The 19,636-nt window shown below is 37.7% G+C and overlaps 1 protein-coding gene across 2 annotated transcripts in view; it reads right to left on the bottom strand.

The window, feature by feature from the left end:
• tpcn1 (two pore segment channel 1) overlaps positions 1-19,636 on the bottom strand; it is a 59,551-nt gene that overhangs the window by 28,707 nt on the left and 11,208 nt on the right. For both annotated transcript variants that reach the window (XM_039772290.1, XM_039772289.1), the window contains exons 3-11: positions 13,187-13,363; positions 12,169-12,282; positions 6,723-6,853; positions 6,549-6,637; positions 6,394-6,428; positions 5,171-5,229; positions 3,198-3,297; positions 1,400-1,516; positions 229-353 (exon numbers count right to left, since the gene is read on the bottom strand). In XM_039772290.1, the coding sequence (XP_039628224.1) occupies positions 229-353; positions 1,400-1,516; positions 3,198-3,297; positions 5,171-5,229; positions 6,394-6,428; positions 6,549-6,637; positions 6,723-6,853; positions 12,169-12,282; positions 13,187-13,363 (947 nt within the window). The remainder of the gene's footprint in view (positions 1-228; positions 354-1,399; positions 1,517-3,197; positions 3,298-5,170; positions 5,230-6,393; positions 6,429-6,548; positions 6,638-6,722; positions 6,854-12,168; positions 12,283-13,186; positions 13,364-19,636) is intronic.

The following is a 19,636-nucleotide window of genomic DNA, read 5'->3' as shown; positions in this document are numbered from 1 at the left end:
AAAGCCACTGTGACTTTTAAGACTGCAAGAATTAGCACCCAGTACTTAATAAACCATGTAATCTAAAAGTAAGTCAATAAACAGATAAAAAATCCTCAAAAGTTAAATGATCAGTGAAGTATAATTTTTGCAATACTAAAAAAAGAGACAAAAGCCATTTGAAACAATTAATCTGACCTGAAAGTTATATATTTTTTTTAGATAAACTGAATACTTTGAGTTGGTTACCTTAGGACTTGAGACCCGGACTGGTTTAATGCCTTAAAGGTAAGGTAACGGTCTCTGGCACTCATTCGTGGCTGATAATACCTCATCAGCCCATCAAACTGCTTGAAGCAAACCCCATTGGGCCTCTAAAAACAAAAATAACGTTCACACTCTTGTTAATATGCTAACAAATCTATTTAAAGAAGTGTTTAAAATCATTATGAGCCCATTAAATAATCAAATTAAAACACAAACTATCATCAATGTGTATACATAGCATCCTTTCGACAAAGGAATGTGGTAGCTCAGTGTTTTCACATTTGTGGCATATGTTTATTAGCCTCAGAAACCTTTGTTGTTGTTGTTTATGGCCCGATTTACACCTTTGGGTATGCAGAGATGCATTACTTCCTTATCTCATATAAGTGATTATGAGCTGGAAACAGAGACCAGAGATTTGTTTACAGGTAACAAAGTGCAGCTTGAAAGAAAACGCCTAAGCTACAGAAAAACATTTTAGAGATGCCATATTGTTGTTGGACTGCTTTGCTGCTCTAGTACTGGAAGCCTTAAATGTTTTATGGGAATCACACCCCCAGCTCCATTCATCTTCATTTTAAAATGTAAGATCAAGCCAGGTATATTTTTAAATAAAAAAAAAGCAAGCTTCCTTTTAGAACATAATTTCACAATGGCAGTGTATATACCAATAGGAAAAATTCCAAATGTATCGTTTAAGAGTGGGATGCTTATCAGAACAACATTCTTCATATGATTTTCACAACAGCAATTTATTTTTGTTAGAGTCCATCATTTTTGAAGATATCCAACATCCTTAACCACCCCATTCCTTATATTATTTTCAAAATACTAAATATGGTAAGTGTATCTACAAATAATAGCAACCACTCTAAATCGAGTTTAATTTATCTAAGACTAGGAAAGAGAGACACTACTTATTTTCTCGAACTGTGCGCCACTTTGTTGGACAGTTTTATCAAGCATATGAAGCTTAGCGTATTTTGCATTGACTCTTCCAGAAAGCATGTGGTACTCTAAGAATATTAAAAACATACTGATTTTTATACTGTTGCTTATTAAGACTTAAACACTCTTGTTTTTTTTACCCCCCCCACCCTCCATTCCCGTGATCATCCACTAGCACAAATTTCATTTTTTTTTCCTGTCTCACCTGTTTGCTAACAAGAAGGTGAAAGGCATGTTCAACTGCTGATCGCTTGTGTAACAGCAAGGACTTAAATTTCATCTTCTCCACATCATTAAAGGTGTCAAAAACTACAGCGAGAAGCTAAATGAAGAAAGCAAGAGTAGTAAATATATTGTAAAGAGAGAGTAACGCATAAAACGCATAGAAAAATAAATCCTAACTATAGAGGAAAAAAAGGACAACAATGTGTTTTATCAAGAAAAAAACAGGACTATGTAATAATTGAAAAGCATTTTCTAACACAAACATCTATTACTAGATACTCAATGACAGGACACTAGTAGATCCAAATGTCAATTTCAAAAGCTTGTTCAAAATGTTAAAAGTTTTCGCATTTTTTGGTCTGGGTTAACATCTAGTGAATACCTAACTAGTAGAATAATGTAGCCACTTTCTGAAGCATGTTGGATACTTTACTATTCTCAACTAAGTAAAAAGCTTTTACTAAAAATAAAAAACCTACGACAACATCACACTAGTAGTAGTAGTAGTAGTAGTATTTGTAGTATTGTCACCAGCTACCTTCATGTTAGCTTATTCCTGTACCCATTTTCTTATTCTGTTAAGTGGTACATTTAAAAGCATCAGCTCAAATCCCTGCACCCTATTTTGTATTATATCTTTCTTCTAAATATTCATGACATTATTTATATTTGATTATGATTGTTAACACACAGTTTTTAAGAACATAAACAAACCTGACTATAATGGTCGTCCTATAACTTACAGATGCAGTAACATGGCCCAATTGTGATTTGGATATCAGTTTGTCCCCAAATTGAATTGGGTTCAAAAAGCTGCATGTGGATTCTCTTCTATGTCAATTCCTACTGGACTCCCTAATTGGTGGTGGAGTTGTTCTCTGCAGGGCTCACCCCATTTCATACTATGGCTTCTTGACTGGGATTAAATTCAGAGACTGGAAAGAATATAAGTAACTGCAGCTTTACTGTAACCATTTTACTCGCCTGGTGGCATGACACTTTGTCATGTTGAAAATGTCCATTGGCAGAAAGTACGCAGCTGCCAAGAACAGATGGATCTCATTAGCAATGATGTTCAGATACCCTCCTTCATTCAAACATTGCATTACTAGTACTCACAATGCATTTTTTCAGCACCACTGCTGATATCTGGTATGATGGATCTATGCAATTATGGGGCTTTAACCATATGCTGGTTCTCCTGTCATTATAAAATCAGAAGGAACCATAATTAAGTAAAGTACTTTTACCTTCAGTCATCTGCTTTTGGTTACTTTTGCCTTTCTCCGTTACACCTCACCATTTATTAGACGACTTGGCTGTTTTTTGACTGACTGCTGCTTCTTGGTTCTTTAGTACAAGTTTCCCAACTTTTTTTTTTTATTATTGGTCTGGTGTTGCTCACACGAGCACTATTATTATGTGAATGTTTTTGTTTTACTTAGGACAGCTCACTCTTAGCACTCCAGTTGCCGTACCATGTATAAAAACCCACACAGGGTTACTGTTCCTAATGCACTACCGTACAACATTCAAGGCCAACTAAATCTTTTACTCTTGCCAATTCGTCATATGTGTTTACTTGCTTTAAACAGCAGTGTCAGGACATATGCCACTGCTACTGAGTAAGCAGTCAGTTATGTAAAAAGAGCAGATGGATGTAATAAATTGGCTACTTAGTGTATTTACTAGATTCTCATTACTTTAGGGGACAGTGTCCTAATCAAAAAGCAAAGAGTAATAACTGTACAGTGTGAGTGCAAACATCAGTCACTTACCAAGTTCATAATGAAATACAGCTCAATGGAGAGGTACACAATGAAGAATACACAAGACCAAGGGCTTCTTGAATAGGCTGGCATCATGACATCTGGAAAGCTGCGAGATTAACACACATGGAAGTAAAACTATAATCACTTCAATTACAAAAAATAAATAAGAATCTTCAAGGAAAACAGTATTCTCGATGTGCTTCAAGTACAAAGATCTAGTTTGGATTTTTAAAACTATTTGCGTTTCAGATGAAACAGCACCAGCTTTTTATGTAATGAATAAAAATGTAAATTGAATTTGTTACTTGATGTCATAACACTTCAGTGTCATTCATATGAAATCTGGGCACATAGTAACAGAGGTACTTTACAACAACACATTTATATAGCACATTTTCATACAAAAAGTAGCTCAAAGTGCTTTACATAATGAAGAATAGAAAAATAAAAGACACAGTAAGAAAATAAAATACGTCAACATTAATTAACCTAGAATAAGAGCAAGGTCCAATGGCCAGGGGGGACAGAAAACTTTAGAAACATTTGCATTATTATCCCAATTAGGGTTATGTAAAGATGTTTATGAGCAAGTGTGGGTTATTTGCAGGAGTCTAAACTGATTTTTGCCTTTCACTCAGTGCTACCAATACAGCTCCTAGACCCCCAGGAATGTACAACTTAAGTCACAAAATGGATGGAAGCATACATGGATAATTTATGATTGAGTAAAAACATAAAAACACAAGTATCACCTTTCATTCAACCAAGAAAACAAGCAATTGTCACTACCATTTAGTAACCAACCGCAACTACTGCTTTTTTATTTTTATGATGTTCACTTTTCCACCATTCAACCAAACTGTATTACTGACCTGCTCTGTCTCTAAAATGTAAATTACACTTTTTTCAAATCATTACAAATATTCAGAAAAACAAATACACTCTACGGCCAAAAGTTTGTGGACACCTAACCATTGTACCTATATGAGACTGATGGACATCCCACTCCAAAACCATAGGCATTAATATGGAGTTGCGCCCTCCCTGCTTTTCACAAGAGTCTGTAGTGTGTGTTTGGTGATTTTGGGGAAAAAAGGGCATTCCCTGAACTGTTGCCACAAAGTGGGCACAATTTTCCAAAATGTCTCTAATATGCTTTAGCATTAAAAGCCCTTCACTGGATCCAAGGCACCTAACCCTAAACCCTGAAAAACAGCCCCAGACTGCACTGCATAGTCCAGAAGGTAGTGCTTTCCTTGTACACACCAAACCAGGATTCATTATCACATTGACAAGATAGTGAAGCATTATTTATCACTGCACATCACCACTGCTCCAGTGTCCAATAATGTCATGCTCTACACTACTCCACCTGAACCTTGGCACTGTGCAATGTGAACTTTAGCCTAATCTACTGCTGCTCGGCAAAGGAACCCCATTTCATGATGCTCCCGATGCACAGTTCTCATGCTGATGTTGCTTCCAGAGGTAGTTTCAAATTCTGTTGTGAATGGTGCAACAGAGGATAGGTAATTTGCACATTTTTCAGCACTCAGCTGTCCTGCCCTGTGAGTCTGCGTGGTCTGCCACTTTGTGGAGGAGCTGTTGTTGCTCCCCGATGCTTTCATTTTACAATAATCACACAGAAATTGTATGGACTGACTTGTGCCTAAGGCAGCTTCCTAGGATCATATCACATTTAAAGTCACTCAGCTTTTCAGTATGACCCATTCTACTGTCAATGGAGATGACCATGTGCTTGATTTTATGCACCTGGTAACATGACACAATAGAACTAAGTAATCTGGAGAGCTGTCCACATACTTTTGGCAGTACGGTGCAATTCTAATATTTGTGGCACTCATTTTCAAACATATTACACTTAACTACACTGGAATAAGACAATCAGCACATGAACCTGGCCTGCATTGCTTTGTCACTCAAAAACAAATTATAAATTTACAGTAGACATCACTTACTTGGCGGTGGTCAACAGGACAAACAAACTAACAATGCTGTTTTCCAGACCATTGAAATACTGGAAAAGGAAAAAAAATATCTTCAACAGAGAGAATAAAAACAGAACATGTACTACAAAGCATGCCTTCAGAAATTGCTGAAAACTGAGTACAGGGTGGTCTAGATCTAATTATGCAGATCTAGACTGTCTGGATGACTTTGATTCCAGTTCAGTGCGAAGACGATTCTTTATGTCGTCAGTTCACACACTTCTCGATGGTCCGGGATTTTTCAGGTGATTTTCTATGTAATAAACTTAATAAGTTATAGCGTAATGAAAATTGCATAATTAGATCTGGACCACCCTGTACAATCTGAACCAGTTAGGAGCTTTCTGTCACTGAATGGCCATTGAGCATAAATGGAGGGAACTTCCACTTCTCACCCAAATTGCACATTCAAAGCTTACTCCCGGTCTTACTATATATGAGACTGAGAAAGTCTATTCTTTCACAGCAATTACATGATGGTTCAGTAGGTGTTAAAGACTATTTAAAAGAATTTACCATTTCTAACTTTATACAGATATTAGACATCATTTTATATGTGAAGTTAGAAAGCTATAGATAAGAAACTGACTGAATTAGAAAGGATAAGGCTAATAAAAATAAAGATAATCTGTTCTTAATGTTTATAAACAAAGAACAGAGAATTCATTGAAAGTCCAAAACTGTGGTGAGAATACTTAAAGTTTTAACATGAACAGGGATGAATGAAGTTTACACAAAATACCGTTCTGCTGTTCCATATTGTTAAGGTAATAAGGAATCTTAAATGACTGATATGGTACAGGATTTTTTTAATTCAATGGTAGGCCCCTGTTACATCTGATATCTTATTTTAATAAAAAAAAATCCCATATGAATTTGCTTGTAAATATAATTTTTTTGTCTTTTCACTGAAATATACTAAAACAAAATCCTGGCTGCTGTACTTTAAGGAACATTTATTTTAAGTTAATGGATAGTTTATTGTTCTAATAATTATTTGTGTTGGGACTTGATTAGAAAATTAAGAGCTCTTAATAATGGAAGCTGATGGGGCTGGTGTACTTTTACAGATTAACAACATGTTAAAAAAACATATCTTGATGTTTTTCTGCAGTATGAACGTATGACAGATTTATTTCAAATAAACAATGCAAACTTGCAATAAATAGCTTTAAGACTTCAAATTTACTTACTGGGTCCAAAGGATTCTGAGAGAACAGATAAAAGCCTGAAAGCATAATGTTAAATAGATAATGAGATACCGTATAAACACATGCAAAAAACGACAATGGGTCAAAAGAAAGAACAGTGTAGTTTCTAAAAAACAAAGACTAAGTCTATGACTTACCTAAAATGGAGAATATAACCATGAAAAATAGTAAGAGCAGCAGAATGTCAATGAAAGGAGGAAGGGACTGGAAAATCTGGCGTAGGTTTCTGCATTAAATGAAAAAAAAAGAAAAAAAAATGTTTACTTTAATTTTTTGGCATATTAAACACAACGCAAGATGGGTTACAGTACCTGCGGACAGCTCCACAGTATCTGCAGTCCACCAGAAAAATTGGCCGGAGAGCTCTGGTCACTCGCATGTGGGAGGTCTGCCTCACCAGCACCACGACTGCTTCCACAAACTGCAACAGCAGGACACAAGTCTAGGAAAAGAGGAAAACTGTGAGTCCACGACTTGACTGGAGAGTGTGGGAAAGAGAATAACAATAGCTTTCAATGAGGACAAGGGTGCATCCTGGATGCCAAAGCACTGGATTGTCAAGTGCCACCTTGTCACCATTAGTGATTTAGTGTATGACTGCGTGGTCTGCTTCACTTGCCAGTTTACACTTCATAAAAATGAATGAATACTGTGCCCTACCGGAAAAGCTCGCTCCATGAATGGACAAGGTGCAGTGCTGAGAACTTCATTATGTAAAGGTTGCTACAGTGCTGCCTCAAAGCCTCCATAGCAGTGAAATAACCACAACACTACAAATCATTCGCAACACAAATAGCAAGTTCATACTTAGCTAATATTAAAGAATGTTTGGGCTTATATATCCAAGATAAAAATTGGCACAGATGAACACATAACTTAGCAGTAAGCTGAGGAGCTCTTGCTGCTTTAGTAAAGAGCACTGGGAACCTGCACTTTTATTTTACTTGTTTAAATAGCATGCACAAGAAATTTTAACTGCCCTGTCAAAATGTTGAGTGCCTTTACATAAAACTGCCACACCCTACCATCTCACTTTATTTTGTAAAAATCAAATTAGGTCAGTATAGTGCCCAACACAAGAAATGCAAAGAAACATGGCATCACGGTTCTTCTGGTGTCCAAAATTCTAAACATTCAAAACTAGACTTTTTGTGGTACTAGTTAGGGCTAGAGTTATTTCAGGGAGTTTAGATCCTGCATGTTTGTTTGACTTTAAGTACTGTATGAGTTAACATTTGCCTTTGGTTTTTCGATGACATGAAGCTTTTGATATTGACCCCTGTATGATTTTGATTCCGAGTTTGTCTGTTTCTTCTCCTGCTGCTAATCTAAGCTATCTTTCCTTGCAAAACATTGACTTTACAATTTTATGTAATGGATACTAATCAATCCACGTGACTTCTGAACACAATTATTCCATTAGAGTGTCACAGAGAACTACAGCATCAGATATAAATCAGACGTCAACTGCTCAATCCTGTTATCTTGTGCTTCTGGACACTCATTTACATTTAACCAGTCAGGCTTAAAATTAACCTCTGAAATCAAAAATCAGTGACCGAATGTACAAAACCACAAAACTGCACATTTGTTAATTATGATCTAAAAAAAAAAATCCGTTTACCTTGGAAATGTAAATGCTGACAGATCTTCCTTTCATGCTTCAAAGATTTTGCACACACTTTCATAAATGAAAAAGGAAAGGGAAGGGTTTTGTTTTTCTTTTCTTTTAACAAAAGACATTGTGTGCCTTTAAATAAATAACCTCCTTCATTAAATCCGACAGGAACTTTAAAGCCGATCTGCAGAAGGTAAATGACTGCCCAGGAAGGACAACTTTGATCTACTGTACTACCCGGTACAGCAAAAACCTGAGCAAATCAGCTTCACTGGAGCCAAATGTACATGTGTACATTTATTGGTTTACAGGGATGCTATAGTCAGGTGTACCATTTTACCTACAACCACAAATGAGATACCAGCATGTTGGAGGTCATGTTTACAACTGGACCAGAGCACTTGGAGAAAATCAGCTTTGCAGACACTGAAGGCTGAAGTCAAACTCCCAACTAGATATCTGTGCCTGGAGCAGCTCCACAGTATCACACAATTCATATTCAAGGACATATACATTTCAATACAACTCGCAGTCCTGCCGCGTGCAAAGGTTCGCTGACAACACTGCTATAGTGGGCTGCATCAGGAGTGTAGGAGGAGGGAGGAGTATAGGAACCTAATCCAGGATTTTGTTAAATAGTGCGACTCAAACCACTTACAACTGAACACCAGCAAAACCAAGGAGCTAGTGGTGGATTTTAGGAGGCCCAGGCCACTCATGGACCTCGTGATCATCAGAGGTGACTGTGCAGAGGATACAGACCTAGAAATACCTGGGAGTGCAGCTGGATGATAAATTGGGCTGGACCGCCAATACTGATGCTCTGTGCAAGTGAGGACAGAGCTGACTATACTTCCTTAGAAGGCTGGCGTCCTTCAACATCTGCAATAAGATGCTGCAGATGTTCTATCAGGTGGTTGTGGCGAGTGCCCTCTTCTACGTGGTGGTGTGCTGGGGAGGCAGCATAAAGAAGAGGGACAAACTAGTGAGGAAGGCAGGCTCTATTGTAGGCACGGAGCTGGACAGTTTGACATCTGTGGCAGAGCGATGGGCACTGAGCAGGCTCCTGTCAATCATGGAGAATCCACTGAACAGGATCATCTCCAGACAGAGGAGCAGCTTGAGTGACAGACTGCTGTCACCGTCCTGCTCCACTGACAGACTGAGGAGACCCCACACTATGCGACTCTTCAATTCCACCCGAGGGGGTAAACGTTAACATTATACAAAGTTATTGTCTGCTATACCTGCATTGTTATCACTCTTTAATTTAAACTTGTTTTTTATCAGTATGGTGCTGCTGGAGTATGGGAATTTCCCCTTGGGATTAATAAAGTATCTATCTATATGCAAGGAAACATGTAAAAAAAACAACGTACTGTTGGAATAGTTCGCCGTTAATCTGTACGTGTAAAATTGGCATTGAGTAAGCCTCATTTGCTTGCCGGTTCTTTTATCTGGAACATGTTGTAAATCTTTGTGCCAGTCAATGTCTCCATAAGGGAATAAAAGTGGGTAAACCATAGGATCGCAATTCATATTGAGCGTGGAAATCTGTTTACAGGAGTTGCCTATGGGATAGATACAAACGCCCCTTTTGGCAGGCGGTTCGCCATCTTCTCCGAAGAAAATTACTGCAACATTGGTGGGACATGTCGGGGCATTGTATCATCGTAAATCCTGTCTAGGAATTTCCTTGAAAAGCATTCGTACAGATGCTGTTGGATTGGACTGAGCGATTTCATGCATGTGTTTGTATGAGTTAGCGAAGGGATTGATGGTTCCGAGTATGGAATCTAGCTGGAGAAGTACATTTTCGCTGCATGCAGAGTTTGCTTTATTTTTTAAGCGTACTTCAGAAGCTTGGCGAGAAATGGAGAAATGCCATCTCGGCTGCGTGTGGGCGGGACTGGTTTTGAAGAGGAGCTGCTGGCAGCATGGGGAAGGGTTTGGAAGAGGACGAATAGGAACTGAGAAATGCTGTGTCAGCTGTGTGTTGGCGGGACCGGTTCTGAGGTGGAAGCAGGACGAACCAGAAAAGAAATATATATAAGAGATTTAAAACTGGTAAATGTTGATTTTTGTTTCCAAACGTTAAGAAAAATAAATTACATCAACTGTTTCTTTGGGTAAATGATAGAGAATGTATAATCTATAAAGTTGATGATACTGAACATTTAAAATACAAAAGAAAAACAATATCTCTATATATAATCTTCATTTGGATCTTGGTCTTTGTTTGTCCGCGAATGAATTAGAAGAAGAAGCACTAGATGGCAGTAGAGAGACAGCTAAAACATAGGCATTGCATTAAGAATCTCCTCCAGGTTTATACTACTGAAGACTGTAGTACTCCAGTCACACCTCAAAACACAGACATTCAAACTAAACAAAGTGTTGTGCTTTAAATTAACTAAAGAGATCTTCATTTAGATCTTGATCTTTGTCCGCAAATTCCACGCAGGCGTAGACCACCTTCCAGTTTAGTACGTTGTTGTTACTCACGGATGTCAACAATATGCCGGAATAACAAAAGGGGTGGTGGACAGTGTTATGCTGGTTAGCTCCTGAGGCCTGGTTAGAGAATGAGATTGCCGAAGATAAAAGGTACGTGCGTACGTAACATATGAATGAAAGACAGACAGTGGGTAAAATGAATGACAACGTAACAGCACGTTCCGGAAATTATTATTGTTATGTTGTACCCGGCGAGTGTTGCGCGTCTCACAGTTGTACCGTGGCTTGCTCAGATGTCAGTGAAGTGATCCCTATTTATGCTTTAAGGAGCCTGGATACCTATGTGCCCCCCTTTTATAACCATTGCTCCGTGTATATTGCCTTACTCTTTGGATTGCCACAAAGCAACCTGCGACATTGGAGAAAGGTTGAGAAGAGATTGTGAGAGGAAACGACAGCGTCGTGAAAATGAGACGGACTGTGAACGGACAGAAGCAGAAATGCTCCTACACCACCACATAATTACTATTCGGACAGTGATTCCGAGTAGGCCGTTCCTATCGAATCAATGTCCAAGGGTTTTCTTTTGTAATTTTGTTTCCCTTATAAAAAAATCATAATGCTGTGTAATTGCTTCACAGACAACTTTAACACGCACAACATAGTTGGGCGCACATGGCTTGTCATAAATGTTCTACTAGAAATAAATACATTGATTACCAAACAAAAAACGATCTTAAAAAATAAGTAATAAAAAGTATAGACTGGGCATTCTTTGATTGAATTTGAATGATTTAACAGGCACTGTGTAAATAAGGAAATAAAAGCACATACAGAGGAAATCTTTACATTTATAACAAACATATAAATGTTTGATTGCACTGGATGATGACATTTTGATGGTGATGAGTTGAGATGAGAGAAGTAAGGCGTTAACATGAGAAAGACTACAGCAGAGCTATGAGGAGGAACTAATCCTGAGACAACGTCCGCATTTTTCAACTCTAATGTCAGTTTATTGTGTTTTAGAGAAAGCAATTCAGTTTTAGTTTTATTTGTATAGTTCTCCTCACTGAGAGGAGACTTGGAGTACTGCTAACAGATGAAAAGAATTATAAACTTTACATATTACTACTTACATAATGAACAAAGATAATGTCGCAGATTAGTTTAAATACTGAGTAAAGCAATGCAATTTCAAATTGAGTGAAGTAAAAAGATTCTAACAGCATATTTATTGTGTTAATTGAACAAAAAAAAATGCAAATTACATCTAAGGGTGTTGAATTTAATAGATCATTTGTGGCAAACAAGATGTCTGGCAGAGCAGCACAGACAATGTAAATTGTGCCAGATGGGCCTTTGCCATTCCAAATTTACAGAAATGCACCAGCAGCCCGTAACTATTACCATTCATTCATTACCAAGCAGTCTGTCTTTGTCAAGATCGTGGTGTACTGGAGCCAGTCCTACATGAGAAATTATTACTGCACTGACTGTACTGACACAGACTTGAATCCAGATACACTGTACACTAAACATGTTGTGGCACTTTATTGGCATCACTGCTGGAAGGCTTCATGTGTTCAGCTTCAGAAAAATTCAGAAAATATGAGCTAGTTAAGAGAACCTAGGAAGGAAAAAAAAAACAAAACACAATAACCATGAGGTGTTCTACTTACCTTGACCATTGTCCTCTTATGTCTAATAAAAGTTTGGAAGCCTAGCCATCTCAGCTTCATGCATAGCTCAAAAGCTACCATCACCAGAGCAAACAGCTCCAGTGTGGCGTGAATCTGAAAACAACAAAATAAAAAAAAATGCCTGTTAGATATGTTTTTCAAGACAACTTTAATTCATTCTTACCTTCATTATGGTTCACTATGGTTGTTTATTCTTGTCTTTTTCCACCAGTCTTTAATGTTAATTTCATCAAAGCAGTTATAGTTATTTCCCTATTGTACTCTTATTAACACTGAGAAAAGCAGGGCATTTTACATTTCTGTCTTAAAACTCAGTTCTCTGCTTTTTGGATGTGTAGTGCAAGTGAGACAAACAGCCTAAGAGGTGGTTAAACAAGCAGTCTCCAAAACAAAACTGTTTTAACTACAAATCCTCCCTCTCTTCATATACCATTATGATCTAATAGGTCCAGGCAGGGTTAACTTAAACCTAATAACAAAATCAGCAATCCATGATACACCGCTTTAGTGTTGGATCGGTACTAACATTTTGACTTTGGTATCAATACCAGTTTCCAGACTTCAGTACCAGTACAAAAACGGTTTTGAAGCAAATAACAGACAACTGCAAAAACGCCTATCTTACTCCAGCCTCCCTTGTGCACTGTGCCATTGTGCCATCTGAACACAAGCACTGAAAGTATTGAAAAGACTGCATCTAAAACCTGCTTGTTGAGCCAAGCTGTACTGGGAAATCAGTATCATAGTTGAAAAATGCCTTCAGGGCAGGAAGAATAGGAAACCTCCTTCATCTCCCACCAACACACTGTGCTCTGATTTGTTCAGTATACAGTAATATAGATTAGAACAAACTTAACTAAATCGACAAAACAAAGACATCTCCGGGCAGGAGAAGCCTAATGAACAGCATTAACCCTAACTACTTTTAAAAGTGTAATAAAATAGAAAAGTGAAATGCTGATAACCTGTAATCATCACATAGTCATGGCATACTCACATAAACATCAAGGCGCAGGGTAGGCACAGCAGGTGCCTCACACAGAGACAGCACCATGAGAAGCAACCCCGTTGTGAGCTCCATCATGTAAAATATATGATTATGAGCAAAGAGGTAAGCTGCCAGAGCTTTGGGATTCTTTGGATGGGTGAAGAACTTATCATTGTTCTCTCCTTCCTGTAAAAAAAAACAAAAAAAACAAAAATATTTAAATAGCGTGTTGTAGAACAAAAAGTCTGCACTCCAAATGTTGCACAAACGACATAACATTTCAGACACTAACTTGTTTCAGTACCTTGGGAGCTTAGTGAATGAAAACTGGAACAGAGACAAAGAATCACCTTTCAGGTTAAAAAAAAAAAAGGTGACACTCGGTTATATAACAAAATCTGGAGGAGCCCATTCCATCCATTAGGCTCATTTTGTGATCTAACAACTAAGTTGTTTTGATTTGCAGCTGGCCTTGGAAAAAGGTAGAGTTCAGCAGTTCATTGATTATCTCACGTTCACCCCTCAACAGTAAAACCCAAGTCTAATTAATAATGCCATATCTTTTCCCTTCTCCTAATTTGTTCCAGTATGTCAAATGCTACACAACAACACACTACACAGGGTGAAGCCTGCAAGGGTGAAGTAACTTACTTACAATATACCTGTGCATGTTTTTCGGGTGTACCACATTCTTGTAAAACACAAAACCTGGAAGAGCCTCCATCCCCATCCAACCAGAAGGACCCAAGTTTGTTCAAAGTGACCAATGACAAACACATCTCATTAAAATCTGTATTGTTGGTGCATTTTTTAAGAGTGCATTGCTGGAACATGAAACTAGCATTGGGTTAATTTAACGGAACTCTTTCACGTCAAGGCAAAACAAGAACTGTAGTGAAGAGGATGTTTCAATTGGGAGTCGGTCATTCCTTACCAAAAAAAAAAACTCAATTCTTTTTCAAGACTGTTTTGTTGACAGCAATTCAACACTCTTAACTAACAAGGCCTCTGTTATATTACCAAACTGACAGACACTCGCTAATAGCTTACACTCCAAATCTTAACCTTAGATCTTCAAATGAGTGCCTACTTAGAATTCCAAGAGCTAAACTTAAAAGAAGTGGTGAGGCGGGAGGTCTTCTGCTGTTATGCACCTAAAATCTGGAATAGCTTGCTAACAGGAATTCTGTGGAGCACTTTAAAAAACTGCTAAAAACACATTACTTTAACATGGCTTTCTCATAGCTTTATTTTAGTTTAATCCTGATGCTCTGTATATTCAATTAATTATCATTATTATTCATGGTGGGTCTAAAATCCGTACTAAATCGTACTTTCTCTTCTGTTCTTTTTCCAGTTTTCTGTACTGGCGATCTGCGCCACCACCACCCGATCAAAGCACCGTGATGTTCCTCCATTGATGGATTAAAGGCCAGAAGTCCACATGACCATCATCATCAAATTCTTCCATAAGAACCCTGAATACAATGAGGACTGATTGAGGTCATTTATGTCAGGTAGAATGCATAGAGGGCGCTGGGTGGTCTCGTGGCCTGGAACCCCTGTAGATTTTTTTTTCTTTAGCCGTCTGAAGTTTTTTTTTTGCTTTTTCTGACCTCCCTGGCCATCAGACCTTACTTTTATTCTATGTTAATTAGTGTTCGCTAATTTTAATTCTTATTTATTTTGTCTTTTTTTCTCTCTCTTAATCATGTAAAGCACTTTGAGCTACATTATTTGTATGAAAATGTGCTCTAGAAATAAATGATGTTGTTTGTTCCAGGTACTCCGTTCACAGAAGGTTAAGGTGAGGATAACTTGATGAGGTGGATGCATCTGGATGAAGTCATCAACAATGTGATACAATGATCATGAAATACATTTTTTTTATATAAATTATAAACAATGACAATATATCTCAAATACTCTGAAAATATTTGATCAGAACAGTCATAAGTCATTAGATTTTGAGATCAAAAGCAACAGGTAGGATCCAATCCTTAACGGTACACCAAACTATGCTGAGCTTGCGTAGACAAAGTCCTAATGGAGTTACAGGCTACAGCAACGCTACTGCGTTATCATTTAAAAATGGCGTTTTTTTTTTTTAAAAACAAAAACTGTCTCTGTCCACACTTGTGCTTTCACATTGTTTATGAAGGTATCCCTGCCCACAGTAAAACAACAAAAACAACAGCTTATACCGAGTAAGTGCACATTGGCGGAAACGGGAAGTGGAAGTGTTCTTCATGCAAGACATTCATTTGCAGCTTGGGTTTACACACGGGAAAACAGCAATGGCAAAAAAATAAAAAATAAAAATTGCCTCGTATGGACTGACAGCGAGGTGGAATTGTTACTGAGCCTAATGAATGGGCATAAGGCAAGCAAAGCAGCTGAAAAAATGTAATGAGCGGGATCCAATAAGGGAAGGGCAACATAATAAACACAAACCAATCAGAACTCGATTACAGTCTGCGTTCTCAAAAGTGAGTCAGCATTTTCAGATAAATAGATGTGAAAGGCACTATATGATAGATAGATATATAGATAGATAGATAGATAGATAGATAAGATAGATAGATAGATAGATAACTATATGATAGATCTAGATAGATAGATAGATAGATAGATAGATAGATAGATAGATAGATAGATAGATAGATAGATAGATAGATAGATAGACTGAACTTTATATATGGCTCTAGAGAGTATTTTCATAAGTCTCCACTTTTTGGGGTAGAGAGGACAAAAGGCAAAAACAGAGACAAATGTCAGTGTTTTTAAACGAAAATGTAATAATGTGGACGTAAGCTTAATGCCAGCAACAAATCCAACATACATCCAGAAGTAACCAATTGATACTTGTTAACACCCATGTCCCTTGAGCTTTTTTATTTAAGAACATACATCAGTGCTGGTCAGGGAAGGCTACACCGCACACTAACCAGTGCAATGGCGTGACATTCATTATTAGCCGAATGTTTTTTTATGCCTTTTTTCCTATAAATAAACAGACACCAGGGTGCCCTGCCTGCCCTCAATAGAATTCAAACCAGTAATCAAATTTTACGAGAGGGCACCTTTAAATAGCTCTTTGTTAAAAGGGAGCATAGCGAGTGTACCTTGAGCACAAACTCTGATCAATAGTTCACTCAGGGAATGTCACAGACTGTATGGATGCTTTTTCCTTTTCAATGACTGCCTTCCAGACAGATGTGAAACACTAGTACATACTCAGTCTAAATATATCATGTCATGAGGTAAGGGCATTCATCCAAAAGTCCAATGAAGATTTATGGCAAAATTTGTTTCCAGCTCAACAGATAGCGCAAATAAAACTGCACCAACCTGTCTGGCTGGCCTGGGTCAGTTTTTTTCACAAGGCCCAATTGAGAATGTCTACATGAAACAAGGAGGAGATTTTCTTCAGATATCTTGTTCTTTGGCCTGAGCCATTAGAAGCATCTCGCCTTTTACTGTACCCTGTAAAGCACCATTAGAATGGCATGGCGTGACAGAATGTGCTCATTCCTGCTTAACCCAGATCAGGGTAATGGAAGGCTAGAGCCTTACAAAATATATCCAAAGTGTAATCTCATAGCCTGCTGTGTCATCTAAAGTAACTTTAATTTAGTAGTTGGTTTTATATTGCAATGTTTTCCTGTAAACAATCATTTCTTTCCCTTGTCCTTTTGTATTTTGGAATGACAATAAACAATCTAAGTCATAAAATACATATTGTAGCTTTATAAGTCCCAACCACATACCACCCAGAAACTAAGACATGAGAATATGTTTCTTTTCTTCTCCTCCAAACTCAATATCTACAGGAAGTGAAAGTAATAAAGCAGTGCTTTGTAGCTGCCATTTGTACATGTAGTTTAAACATATAAAAAGCAGCTCTGGCATCCAGTGCCACTGTGTAATCTGCATGTTTACAAGTTTCACAGCAGTCAAACTGAGCAGACTCTCTGATCAGGCTTCCCCTTTATGATGAGAGCAGATGAGAGCACGGCACGTACATTCGCACAGCTGTGAAAAAGAGACCTGGGATGAGATGGACCATGAACGGGATGGGGTGTGAATGGGGAAGTTCAAAGAACATGAAACTATAAGACACATTTATGGTTCATGATTATTATTTTAAATGTACTTTACACTATACTCGCACATTTACTAAATACACACATATGACCAAAGCAAGTTGATAAGAGACAGTGGAAACTAACTGAGCAGTCTAGACATTAAGACGAACTGAAAACAACAGGAGGGAATTTGCTTTCACACATAAGTTACTGAAGAACAACTCTAACAGGTGATCACGAGGTTAAACATGCCAAACCTTTCTGATAAAATTATTTAGTTACCTGAAGACTTGGCATTACATATATGGAAAGCACTGTCAAGCGATACACATAAGAACCTAAGACATCTGACAAATGTGAGGTGATCATGCAGTCAGTCACAGTCCTTGAGTTGGAAAATAGCTATACTGTCCCAACAGTTCACCCTGGTAAGGTCATCAGGGTACAGTAACACCATTTGATTTCTATTCAATAGTTTTTACAGTACAACCTAATATTTTATTCATCTTTATAATTCTCTCTATCCATTGCCTAGTGTATGGTGATGGAATCTTTAAAAAAATCTGCTGTTACACTGAAGCGTGAATCTGCTTCTAAAAAATACTGCCAAAAAAAAAAATTTCAACAGAAGTGTCAGTAGGCTTTGCACCCTAGGAACTCAAAGTATTCTCTAACATTTCACCAATTATTTGCCACTCTGATCATAAAATAGGCAGTTACAATAGCAATTGATGAGAAGAACTCATAATTAATTAAAGAATTACGGTATTTGAGGGATATTCTAGAGTGCCTCGTTCGTTTGCACGATTTGGCTCAAAAACTAATCAGCACATCGCCATCTCATAACAGGCTTAAGTGTCGAGTTTGGTATTTTTCTGTCTAGCCCAATGTTTCCCACCCCTGGTCCTGTGGCCCCCCTGTGGCTGCAGGTTTTTGTTCCAACCAGTTTCCTTTTTTTAATTGGACTCAAGGGCTAAGTGATGTGTTACTTCTCAAGTTCTGTGTTTTGGGAACAATACAGAAATTAGAAAACTATATATATATATATATATATATATATATATATATATATATATATATATATATATATATATAGGGGTTGCGTTCCAGAATCCCCCCGCGAAAGGTGAAAATCCCCGAAGTAAAAACCATACATTTACATTGTTATTTTTATATTGTCACGCTTGGGTCACAAGTTTTGCACAGAAACACAGGAGGTTGCAGAGACAAGGACTTTAAAACACTGCAAACAAACATTTGTCTCGTTTTCAAAAGTTTAAACTGTGCTCCATGACAAGACAGATATGACAGTTCCGTCTCACAATTAAAAGAATGCCAACATAATTTCCTCTTCAAAGAAGTGTGCGTCAGGAGCAGAGAATGTCAGAGAGAGAGAGAGAGACAGAGAGAAAAAAGCAAACAATCAAAAATCAATACAGACTGTTAGAGCTTTTAAGTGTGCAAAGCACCGCGCGGGAAGCATATTGTATATCATTGAGGAGTTTTATTTAATACGTAATACGTGCTCTGATTGGGTAGCTTCTCAGCCATTTGCCAATAGCGTCCCTTGTATGAAATTAACTGGGCAAACCAACTAAGGAAGGATGCACCATAAATTAAAAGACCCATTGTCCGCAGAAATCCGCAAACCAGCGAAAAATCAGTGATATATATTTAGTTAAGCTTACATATAAAATCCACAACAGAGTGAAGCCGCGAACGTCGAAGCGCAATATAGCAAGGGATCACTGTATTAAAACGTACCAAGCAGTTATATGGGAATAATGTATTTTTTTTCTTTTTAACAATATTTTCATCTTGATTTTCATTCTACTTTTCTAGGTGTTCTAATTGTTTAATGAATCCATTATTTACTAATTAGTGGGTCCGATGCTAAAGTAGTTGCAGCCTTTGATTATTCTGTGTTGTTTGCCAGCGTGTCTGCTCTGCTCATTTTTAATTGTCATTAATAAGATACAAAGAAGGGGAAAAACTGCACAGAGCAAAAGCAGAAATATTTCTAAATGTCTTATAAATGTAAAAAATCATGCTGCTATGCTTTTCTGAATGTAGAACAAAAGAAAAATAATACCAGCCTATTAAATGAGATCAGTGCTATCAGGTGTGGCACTCATTAGGAATCTGCTTGGAACAAAAACCTGCAGCCAGAGGTTGGGAAACACTGGTCTATACCGTCTTCAAGAAACTGCAACACACAGACATAGACAGACACACATCTATTATCAAGATATGGATGTTTTCACTATCGGGGGACCCTAAAACATTGAGATCCTTCGAACACCAGAGATCAAATTTTTTGATGAATCTAAAGCTCCTCCCCCACAGGCGATACGTTATGGTGTGGGAGGGC

Source organism: Polypterus senegalus, chromosome 12, assembly GCF_016835505.1.
Source record: "Polypterus senegalus isolate Bchr_013 chromosome 12, ASM1683550v1, whole genome shotgun sequence".
NCBI lineage: Eukaryota > Metazoa > Chordata > Cladistia > Polypteriformes > Polypteridae > Polypterus > Polypterus senegalus.
The sequence above is the reverse complement of the archived record's forward strand: the minus strand, read 5'-3'. Positions and strand labels throughout refer to the sequence as shown.